The sequence below is a fragment of the Crocodylus porosus genome, unplaced genomic scaffold, assembly GCF_001723895.1.
Source record: "Crocodylus porosus isolate Cpor-Errol unplaced genomic scaffold, CroPor_comp1, whole genome shotgun sequence".
NCBI classification, from domain to species: Eukaryota; Metazoa; Chordata; order Crocodylia; family Crocodylidae; genus Crocodylus; species Crocodylus porosus.
This window is the reverse complement of record NW_017728947.1, coordinates 53,453,954-53,465,935: the sequence shown is the minus strand read 5'-3', so window position 1 is coordinate 53,465,935 and position 11,982 is coordinate 53,453,954. Positions and strand designations below refer to the sequence as shown.

At 44.2% G+C, this 11,982-nt stretch overlaps 1 protein-coding gene across 1 annotated transcript in view; it reads right to left on the bottom strand.

Moving 5' to 3' along the window:
* Positions 1–11,982, bottom strand: part of LOC109321579 (cytosolic phospholipase A2 epsilon-like) — a 74,397-nt gene that overhangs the window by 12,471 nt on the left and 49,944 nt on the right. Inside the window, exons 13-17 of the mRNA XM_019552323.1 lie at positions 10,069–10,205; positions 8,715–8,937; positions 5,628–5,742; positions 3,968–4,105; positions 2,233–2,340 (exon numbers count right to left, since the gene is read on the bottom strand). Coding sequence (XP_019407868.1) covers positions 2,233–2,340; positions 3,968–4,105; positions 5,628–5,742; positions 8,715–8,937; positions 10,069–10,205 — 721 coding nt within the window. The remainder of the gene's footprint in view (positions 1–2,232; positions 2,341–3,967; positions 4,106–5,627; positions 5,743–8,714; positions 8,938–10,068; positions 10,206–11,982) is intronic.

Below are 11,982 nucleotides of genomic sequence, written 5' to 3'. Positions count from 1 at the left end.
GCAAGGGCTTGATTTGGGAACCTCGTGAACCAACAGACCTCCTTTAGTTTATGACTTTGTGAAACAATAAAAGTTTTAAATTGAACAGGTCTGAGCCTGTGCTTAATTCAGTCCTATATAATTCGGCATCGATCTCCCACACCTTGCAGAAATGAAAGCCCCTTATGAGATCAAGAAGCCTGCCAGTTTCAAGAAAATAATTTTAGGGGTTTCAGGGAAATTGCACCTCAAAGTCTTGAAAGCAAAACTCATGTCATGTGTACATGTTAACCCACAGCAGGGTCAAAACTGCAGGCTTGCTAGCCACTGCTGAGACCATAAACCCTTCCAAGTTTCAAGGAGATGGGTGCAGGGGTTTGGGGGAAACTGCACCTAAAGCTGTGGACGAGCAAAACTTGTGGCATGGGTGACACTGTGTGTGTTAAGGTGCTGCAGGGTGAAAGCTACAGGCCTGCTAGCCCTTGCTGAGGCCACAAAGCATGTCAGTTTTCAAGGAGATAGGTACAGGGGCTTCTGGGTTTTGGGGCCCTGCACCTCTGGCTGCTGACAGACAAAACTTGTGTCATGGGTGCTTGTGGGACTGTGTCTGTCTTGGGGCACAGGGAGGTGAAAACTGCAGGCCTGTTAGGCCCTGTGGTGACCACGAAGCCTGCCAACTGTCAAAGAGATAGGTGCAGGGTGAGTCTGGGTTTTGGGGCCCTGCACCTCTAGCTGCTGACAGGCAAAACTGCAACACAGCTCAGTAACTGACACCAAGGCAGAAAACAAGGTAGTTCAAACAATGCTGCTTTTTATGCAGTTTTTCCATCCCTCCCCCAGAGTACTGGGATTGGAAGGGACCTCAGGGAAGGGTGACAGTCACTGGCCAGCTACACAGTCAATATGAGAGCACTCCTTCCCCTCCCTTCTCCACTCTTCCCCTTCTCTCTCCTTACTTTAGTTTCTGTTTCCCTGCAAGCAAGCACAGCTTGAGCTTTGAAACTCAAAACATTAAAAAATTTTCCAAACATTTCAACTTGCCTCATTTTGTTTCGAGGCTGTTTCGAAGCTCTCTGTTTCATTTTGATTTCACTGTTTCAAGCTCGAAACTAGTCAAAACAAAACTGCCAGTGAAATTTTGCACAGCCCTACTGAGTTCCCCTCCCCAGCGCTACCATCAGACCAGAAAAAGGAACTCAGCCCAGCTGAGTTCCTTTCCCCAGCCTGATCACTCATAGTGTCGGGAAGGTGAACTCAGCTCAGCTGGGCTAAGTTGCCTTCCCCAGCCCAATGGTAGGGCTGTGGAGGGCAACTGAGTGATTGGGCTCAATTCCCTTCCCCAGTCCAACTGCATCACCGGGGATGGGAACTGAGCCTGGGTTCAGTTCCCTTCCCATGCTGTGATTGGCTTCCCACAGCCCTGCCACAGGAAATGGGGAAAGCAAGGGCTGCACTCCTGGCTAAGCCACATGGGGCTGCAGAGCTGCTGGGAGGGCAGCCCTAATTCTCTCCCATCTCCCACTACCTGGTTGCTGCCAGCTTCAAAACTCAAAACATTACAAAACTTTTGAAATATTTGATTTGATTTAGCTGTTTTGAGCTCAAAATGAGTCGAAACAGTGTCAAAACAAAACAACCAGTGAAATTTCACACAGCCCTACTATTTGTGTTGTCCTCTATCTATTCCACAGTGATATCTTGAACTTGGGCTTATAGAATTTTTAGAACCTTTCCCCAAATTTGTATTATGTCATCTCGTCACTTCCTGTGTGGTCTGCCTGTTGGCCTGCCGCCTTTTACCAGATCAAAGAGCATGATCTTTAGTAGCCAGTCATCCTTCACTTGGCAAATACGTACAAACAGCTGGAGGGGTTTCCTCATTACTAAGCAACAGCTGTAGCATTCATATAAATCCTTTTCCTGACCATCTCATTTTTTATATAGTCTTGCCAGCTGACCACAGGAATCATCTGTAGCATTTTATTTCAAAGACGAGAAGGCTCCTTATGCTTCTTGAAGGCCTATGTCTTCCCACAGAGCAGATTTCAAGTACACACAGCCTCACAAACATACATGATTCTGTTTTCTCTTTTTGGCCTTCCCTCTTTGACCATGGTGTCTTTGTAGTAAGGTTTTCTTTTTGAAGCTTCAAGAGGAGTATGCTGTATTTGTAAGTCAGGCTGGTATGGAACATCAATTATGAAACAATGTTTTTTAAAAAAGAGTTAGGGAGATAAAAAAAGAAAAACTTACCAATATCTTTTACTCTGTCTCTAGTCCATTTGTTCCAGAAGTCCTCTGAATTACCAGCCAGATTCCAGAAATACATCACATCCACAGAAAATATACTACTCCACATGCCTGCAAAGTGGAATGATAATCAATGAAAACTAATTCTGGAAAATCATGGAAACATTTTAATTGAAAACTGCCTTTTGTCTTTCCTCTTCCAATTTCCTTCCAATTTTTAGAATTGTCCTTGCAGACTAGTTCCCAAATGCATCCTCACAAGTGCAAACATATGTATCTTCTACTGCACCTGCCTGGATATTCCCCACTTACTAATTCTACAGTGAAGTTGCTTACAAAATCAGGGTCTATTTGAATTTGTGCTACAAATACCTGAGCTGTACTTTTAAAGTTTAACTGTAATTCCAAGTAATGTGAACCAAAGAAAATGTTAAATTATTAAACAAGGGGAAGGTGGCAGGTTTCACATACCTTCCCACCTGAACTTTGCAACTGCTTCAAAGTCTATCTGAAAATTATAATTATTTCCATCACAATAGCATCTAGCAGCCTTAGTAATGGACAAGGACTCTATTTGACTAAGTGCTGTCCAACCATTGAGCAGAAAGGTGATATCTGCTCCAAAGAGCTTACAACCAAAGAACAACCAGATGGACACAAATAGAAATAAGATGGAGGTACAAGAAAACTTTAAGCCAATATGTGCCAGCATTGTCAGGAATAAATGATTCTGGAATGATACTGCCTTAAGCAAAGGGAGGAAAGACTAGATGACCTCCTGCATTGTCAAGTGCTTTGTAACAAATATAATTATCTTTTGAACCTTTTTTATAAAGAAGTTATCAGCAGGACCATGCTGGAAATGACTGAATATTAGATACCTGGGGCATACAAGATGCATCTGCATTAGACACTTTGAGCACAATAGACTGATTCTACAGCACATTAGCATGGCAGGAAAAAAACAAGCTAACGCGCAGTAGAATTAGTCTACTGTGCATTAGCATCACCAAAAAAGCATGCACCAGCACTAGTAGGCAGTAGTGCCAATTATGGCACATCAAGGTAGTACCTGTAATTACAGGTACTAAACCTAATGCATCATAATATAGCGCATTAATGAATGTACAAACATGCCCACAGGATAGCAAACAGCAGTGCAAATCAGCTCTGACAAAGGGGTATAGAATCTAGCAGTTGTTTTATATTTGACATTACCAGCTGCCTATTTTCTTAGTACAGTGAAACCAAACACACAACTAATGCAGCTATACAAGGACAATTTAAATTCACATAAAAAAGCATCATCTCTCAGTGACCCATCCAAGGAACCAGACAGACATATTTTGAAAAGTGTTTTTTGTCTCAGTGCTGCCAGTCAGAGGTCAGTTGCCTAGTTATTCAGCCAGATGTGTTCTTGTTATATTAATGTTTTTTCTAGTTGAGGGGCTAGCAACATTTTGGAATGGGCAACTGCTTTAACAGTGCTTAACTCTAGGCATGGGCCACTTCCAACCCAGCCTGTGCTGCCATTGGCAGTCCCGCCGTCACTGCGATTTCCTGGCACTGCCACCAAGGTTGCTTCTCGTACTGTATGTCCATCAGACAAGCAAATCCCCCACTGCCAGTCCCCCTCAGAAGCTCTCCATTGCTGAAATGCCACAGAAGCCCTCTGGCTCCACAGGCAGGATCTGGCCTGTAGGCCATAGGTTGCTGACCCCTGCTAGACAATAGTCACCTTGCATGTAGCAGATCCGGGTTTCTGGAAGTTTCTTTATCAGTCTTCCCATGAAGAATTCACTTCCAAAATCTTCTGAGCGAACAGATGCTCCATATTTCAAGAATCCAACCTCATAGGGTGTGAACTCCAGCCATTCTGTAGGGAGAGCAAAAAACCCCAAAGATTCTTACTGCGTAGTTAGTGTCCTGGCTATAAGCAAAAGAATTGACTTTTCAGAGGACTGGGAAGAATCAAGGGAAATAGTCCTTCTAGTATCCATTTCTCAGTGTCAAAACAGAGCTTGTAAATCTTTCAGTGCTGAAACAGAGGTTGCAAATTCTGTCACTGTATGCAATGCTAATTAACTTAGAGAATAAGTGTTTCTGTTACAACAGGGACTGCTCCTACCCAGCAACAATGGAGGTAGTCTGTAGGGGGAAAGCCCCATACAGAATTAAGCAATAAACTATTTTGCCTCTCTAGTTTTACACTGTTCAGATTGGGAGTTATGCCCACTAAGCCAATAGTGACTGGGAGCATAATGCATTACTTGGTTTCTTCTGCTCTTGACTGTACCCATTTATCAACTGGTGTTAAGCTAATGATAGATAAAATTCTGATGAGCCTGGCTCTGTACCTCCAAAGTTCAAGATTTATCTGTAGGTTCTCTCAACTTCTTTAGTCTACAAAATGTGTCTAGAAATCTCATGAGATTTGTTTTTGTTAAAAGATTTCTAGTGCTTTTGTGGTCAGGATGAAGCATGGACCATGCCCTTGACTTGCCTCTAGAGCCTGGGGGATGAATCCCACCACCGCTTGCCCTTCTTTTCCCATGAACCATGAACTTCACTTGGCTCTAGAGCCCAAGGGGTGAACGGCATCACTGATCATCCCCTTTCCCCGCCTGTTGCTGGATTCAGAGCCCACTGAATTTTTTCCTTTGTTATAACTCATGTAAATAGCTATAACTTTCTCTAAACCATGTTTTCATGCATGTATTGATGCACAACACTGTAAGTAAGAACTGTTATGTTTGAAACAAGCATGGCATCTTATTCTGTAGATCGTGGGCTCTAGCAGTGCTTTTCTATGCAGCCATCAGACCATTTCTGATTTTAAGGTTTGACCTACTTGTCAGAAAAGGCTCAGCATCACTACCCTATGATATCACTGAAGTTTCACTCCTGGCACCACCTAGGACTCTGAAGACTCTAAGCACCAAACAAAAATGTTTATACTCTTTTTAAAAATGGTATCCATAGGTCTTTGAATTTTAAAAAGGGTTATGTGGTCAGAGCTAATTAAACACATATCCAGGTACCAATATTTGCCCCCATGCTGCAAATATGCAGCATGGAGAACATTTCTTTGTTCCTGCATGTGAATCTTGCAGTGTCTCAAAGGGGTTTGAGATGCTGCAAGAGGCACATGCATGCTCATCTGGACACGCCCATAGGGTGCTTGCAGATGTAACCTCCCCCAGCTAAAACTGCCAAAAAGCCTCGATGAAGTGCCTAATCTTTACAGGCACTGCAGAGCTGGGTTGAAGTAACCCACTGCTTCTGCCAGTAAGACATGGGTTTTTTGTTTGTGTTTTTAACATCTCCAAGCAGCCATAAATATTAGTCAAGTCTTCTTAGATCACACATTACATATAACTCTAGAATACTGTCATTACCTTTAAAATCTTGAGCACTATACTTGTCCTTGAGGTTGATGGCCACATAGATAGGCAGCGGGTTCTGCCCATCATTCACTGCCTGATGCTGGTCTGAGAGCTTATGGTTGTCTTTCTAGTTTTAAAGAGAAATGACATGTGGGAAAAAATGGATCTGCAATTCAAATAATATAATGTGACAGCTGAACTTCAGCCAAGTTTTCCTTTTTCAGCCTACCAGACTATGCACAAATAAATATTTAGGAATATCCCTATGTCTCATGAACAGTACCCACTCTATGATAGTTACAAGTTATTAAGAAGGGTGTGGCAGGGACTAAAGCAGTTCACGTTAAGACCATTTATGCTATTTTAATATAGACTTCTCCAAATATGTACACATTTAGGCCTGCATTATGTTATTTTGGATGGGAGGACTCAAAATGCCTCACCTTGTCAAAGAAATTAGTGAGAAAAAGTCTAATTGATTCTATTTTCAAATACTGTTTTTTTCTAAATAAAATATCTTCAGCCTTCTTAACAGCACTACTTCTACATGTAATTTGACTTCAGTTTTTAAAAACTGCTAGATAATGCATCACAAAAAAGAAAAAAAAGTAACCAGTAGGAGGAAAAAAATCCATTTTCATATTTTGCTAGCTCAAAATGTCCATATAGATTTGCCAAATTTTTCACACAATTATTTTCTTTGTTAAGTGAAAGCATGAGAAATTTTCCCCAAAAGGGGAATGATTTTCAGAGAAGTTTAAACAGAAAACTATACTACATAAGAATCTCTCTTTAAAAATAGTTACAGTGTTACTAATACAACACCATAATGTTTAATACAATTGTTCTTTGCTTCTCAAGGTCTTATAATATTTTTTAAATAGGTATATAAAACAAGATGAGCCAGAGGTGTAACAGGGCATCTGGGCACTTGGGGCAGCAGTGACACACGGGGCAACCGTGACTTCTGGCTGCCAGCACAGCTTCACAGCTGCAGCAGCTTTTCTAGTCCCCTTTCCCCCCAAGCTAACTCCAGAGGCTACTGCCCCAGACTCCTCACCGTAGTTTCGTTACTGAGATGATCTGCTGAATTATATTATTTGACAATGTTATCAATTTCTGTAATTTGTTTGCCAGACAGGCATTTGGTTGTTTGTTTTAAAGAATTCAACTACTTTTCTACCAGGTCAAATACCATAGGGCAAATATACAACTTAATTGGCAAATCAACGCCAACAAAATTCATAGAAAAATATATTCAAGAACTGATCTTTTCACCCATTCAACTGGCTATAACTAGAACATCGAAAGCCTAAAAATAAGACGCAATATAAACACTCATACATAAAAATATATTGCAGAACAAGTGGTAGTGATTTGTTTAGAATGCATAAGTCATCTTCTTTGGGCCAGCTTTACAGCATCAATAATTCACTTGTAACTGAGGAAACATGTTTGAAAATATGCAATGTTGAAATGGGCATTTTAGAATTTCAAAATAAATAGTAGACCATACTCCCTCAAAAAAAAAAGAAAAAGAAAATTATGTCCCCCCACCCAAGCGAGACATTGGCACTGCGTGAAATTTCTCTGAGTGTTTCATTTCAAAGCTGTTTTGACACAATTCAAGCTCAAAGCAGTGAAATTGAAATGAAACAAAAAGCTTCAAAACAGCTTTGAAATGAAATGAGGACACTCAAAATGTTTCAAGCTTGAATCGTGCCCGGGCTCCTGGAACTCCCGCCCGGCCTCGCTGTCGGTGTGGTCCCCTTGCTCCACCCACTCCGCGCATCCGTTGCAGCAATAACATTAGGAGCCTGGGGGCAGGCTCCTGCCGGGCCCTGCTGCCCCGGGGCAGCCTGGGCAGCTCCGCCAAGCGGGGCAGGCCCTTCCCAGAGGCCAAGTTTCAAAGCAGCCTGGGGACAGGAGGCAGGGGAGAGCCAGGGCTGCACTCTGCAGCCCCATGGAGCTCAGCCCAGGTGGGAAGTGGTGCGTAGCCCTGGCTCTCCCTGCCTCCTGCCACTGGGCTGCACTCTGTGGGGTTGTGGGGTCACTCAGAGTGGGCAGTGCCAGGGCTATGCTCCACCTTCCACCACCAGGCTGATCTCCATGGAGCCCGACACTGGGCACCTGCTGTGCCCCGCACTGGTCCCAGACAGCAGTAGCAGCCTCCTATTATCTGGCGTAGGGCTGGGGGCCTGCATCCCTGGAAGGAGTCCAGCACAGCCCCTCATCCCTCCCAGGGGTGCGGGTCCCCAGTTCTGCATGCTGGGTGACAGGAGGCTGCTGCAGCTGAAGCAACTGTAGCTGCCGTTGCCTGGGGCCAGTGGCGGTATCAGTCTCCCCCACTGCTGGGTGTAGTCTGCGCCCAGTGCTGGTCCCAGGCAGCAGCAGCAGCCTCCTGTCATCCAGCACAGATCCAGGGGCCTGCACCCCTGGGAGGACTCTGGCACAGCTCCACAGCCCTCCCAGGGCTGCAGGCCCCTGGATCTGTGTGCCAGATGACAGAAGGCTGCTGCTGCCAGCAAGTGTCATGAGTTTTGCTTTTTGCAGTTTGAAGTACAGCTTCCAAGAAACCTCTCTACCGATATCCATGAAACTTGGAAAGCTTTGTGTCCTCAGAAGGGGTTACCAGCCCTGCTATTTTCATCTGAATCAGGCAATAAGTGACAACATTTTAGGCATTTTCATGATTCCCCATTATAGCCTATGGGCAAAACATAGAAACAGGTCGAAACAGTTTCAATGAAACAAAACGGGACAGTGCTTTGAAACGAAACAACAAAACAAAATACCGTCCCTTCAAAATGGTGAAACAGGCATCAAAACGAAACGATGGTGTTTTGCACAGACCTAGGAGACATGTTAGTATCTTAAACAGTGAAATTCCAAGGTAAACACAGGTCTGTTACCTTTTTTAATAGGAGAGAAAGAAAGAAAAAATATATTTGAATATACAGTAATCTTTTGCAACCATCTTTCCCAGTAAACTCTTTAAACCAATAAGAGTGAATGTACATTTCTTTCTAGGGTTGATTTACTTTTCATTTTTTATTAGAGAAGTTCACTGAGGCTCAGAAAAGTTGGCATAGTTAATACCTCATCATGCAGCATGGATTCAATGATGAGCCCCCACAAGTCTATAAAAGATGTTTTGTATCCTTCTTGTGCTCTCTCCTTCAGCTCACTATGATAGTATTTCAGACGATTTGTAGAAAAACAGTTCATCTTGGATTTGGTGACTTGTTTGCGAGCTTCACTGATTGCCTCCTCAAGATATTTTTGTGACCAATTAGCATCTTCATACAAATTTGCCATGGTCCTGAGGAAAGGATATATGGTGTTATACAATGATTGAGACTTGAAAAAACTTGTGGTCTGAGCTCAGAGAGGTTTATGCAAAGTTTTCATTCACAGAGAGGTCACAACTGACAGCAAAACTCAATTGGAATTACCAAGCTTTGTCCCATTTCGAGGCAAAAGAAAAGAAAGCCTTCAAGTGCTCCAAGCCCCTGCTTGAAATCAAAACTGAGTACCAGATACAAAAAGTTTAAAGAACTTTGGTTAAATTGGGGAAAAGCTAGGGTTTATAATAATGATCATGGTCCAATTTCCACTCAAGTCAATGGCAAAATACTTATTTAGCTCAGGTGACCCTAGAACAGACCGAAAATTTGGAACCATGGAAGTTTCACTTAGTTTAAAGTGAACTTATGGCTTTTGTTTTAATAATGTCACTCAGGCCTGCCAAAAAATGTTGTGTTATATAACATCCAACATCACATCTAAAGTTCACACACACACACACACACACACACACACAAAAGGCAGAAGGTCTGAATTAAGAAAAGGCAGAGATAGGCAGCACTAATTGTGTCCTTCCTGACTTGATCTTTTAAATTATATTTATAAATATGAAATTATTGAACTTGTGGAACCCTAGGTATGAAGCAGAAGAGGATATAGTATGGCCAAGATATTTATAATGCATCCGAATGCATCATCAATCCAGTGGTTTGTCACCTAAACATTATGTTTCCTCAGAACTGTCTTAAAATGAATCAACTTTAAATGCTGTCAGTGAAATAAGTCTTCTACTCACTGGGAAAAGTGCAACATGAACTCAAAGTGGGGAAAGGAATGGCAAATTAACAACATGAATGTGAATTTTTCCTTCCTCCAATTGCTAGGGAAAAGTGGTAAACATTTTGATAAGTACACATTCTTAACAAGGAACTGAACTCATTATTATTGGAATCTAAGGTGAACACAGTATTCATTTGGTCATCGTGATATTCAATCACTTGCCTTGTGGCTTTTTGCTCTATGAGAAAACAGAGTAGGATATGGGAACTAATTTTTTCATCTGAAAGTGTTATGGAAACAGACACAGTTAGAGAAATAATAAATTATTAATAGCAAATCAAGTTTCTGCTTGCATCTGCTTCCTCACCATGTGGTGCCTGATAAACCACTGATGTAGGAAATACAGTCTAAAAGATTCAATTTCTGTAGACCCAATAAGCTGCCAAACATTGCTGTAAATGATCTTGTCCCTCCTCCTGTTGTCATGATTGCCACCACTGGCACCTGTTCAATGCAAAGACAGAAAGCTAGTGAAAAACACCTTCATATTAGAGATCATTATTATGACACATAAATATTATGTTAAACGGAATAGAAATTGATAAGAAGAAGAAACAATAAATTGGGTTTGTGGGCAATAATACGATTCTTGTGAATCTGCTTCCATTATTACCTCCTAAATAAAAGAAGGACAGTCATCTCATATGTTATCAGTTCAGGTTTGTTTGCTTTTTAATAGATAATTGGAGGCAAGCATCAATGGGAGCTTTGCATTATTCTATCATGTAGTATCTTCTTGATAAGTCCATGCCACTTTTGGGCAACTGTGCACGCGCTGCCGAGAGGGCCAGGAGTGACTGGATATGGGGGTTCCACCTCCTCAGGCAGGGAGGCAGGAGCCCCGCTGTTCCACAGGAGGAGACATAGGTGGAGGTGGGTGGGGGGAGGGAGGAGCCACCACGCTGCTGCCTCCTCAGGTGGAGGAAAGCCCCAGTGCTTCACGGGAGGAGGTGAAGGCAGGTAGGCAGGAGGAGCTGCCTCTGCCGCCACCACCTCAGGTGGAGGGAAGCTCCACTGCTTCACAGGAGGAAGTGGAGGCAGGTGAGTGGACTGGCTGGGGGGAGGGAGCCACTGCCACCACCATTGCCTCCTCAGGTGGAGGGAAGCCCCACAGCACCATGGGAGGAGGTGGGGTGGGGGAGGAAGCCGCCACCTCAGATGGAGGAAAGCCCTGTTGCTTCACTGGAGGAGGTGAAGGCAAAGTAGGGTGGGTGGGCAGGGGGGGAGGGAGGAGGCACTACCACCGCCTCAGGTGGAGGGAAACCCCAGTGCTATGGGAGGAGGTGGACATGGGGCGGGGAAGGGAGGAGCCACCGTTGCTGACTCCTCAGGTGGAGAGAAGCCCCACTGCTTTGTAGAAGGAGGTGGAGAAAGGTGGGTGTGTGGGAGGGAACCTCTGTCACCACCACTGTCTCAGGTGGACAGAAGCCCTGCTGCTCTGTGGGAAGAGGTGGAGGCGGTGGCAGGTGGGCAGGGGAGATGAAGCCACCGCCACTGCCACCTCAGGCAAAGGGAAGCCCTGCTGCTCCATGGGACTTCCCTCCATGGGAGAAAGTAGAGACGGAGGCAGGTAGGTGTGCAGGAGGGAGGGAGCTATCACCGCCACCTCCTCAGGCAGAGAAAAGCCCTGCTGCTCCACAGGAGGCGGCAGAGGTTGGTGGGCAGGAGGGAGCCACCACTGCCTCAGGTAAAGGGAAGCCCCACTGCTCCACAGGAGGAGGAGGCGGCAAAGGTAGGCAGGCATGCACAGGGGAGGGAGCTGCTGCCACTGCTGCCACCTCAGGTGGAGGGAAGGCCCACTGCTTCACGGGAAGAGGAGGAGGCAGAGGCAGGTGGGTGTGTAGGGGAGGGGAGCTACCACCACCACTGCCACCTCAGGTGGGGAGAAGCCCTGCTGCTCCATGGGAGGAGGCGGAGGCAAGTGGGTGGGAGGGAGCCGTCATGCCAGAGGCTGGAGGAGGTGGTGGCAGAGGGATTGTTTACATGTCCGTCTCCAAAGGGTGAGGGGGGCTGGCGGGGGTAGGAGGCCATGTAAACACTCCCTTAAACACTCTGTCATTTATGATGGGCAATTGGCTAGTAATAATAATAAAATCTGATTGGGTTCAATTGCTTCAAAACATTTTGCTTGTTAAGAATAGTTTTGAACCAGGGAAGTCATCAAAACTTATTCTTTTCTGAAAACTTATTTTGGTTTTGACAAATTACTTAATTTTTTTAC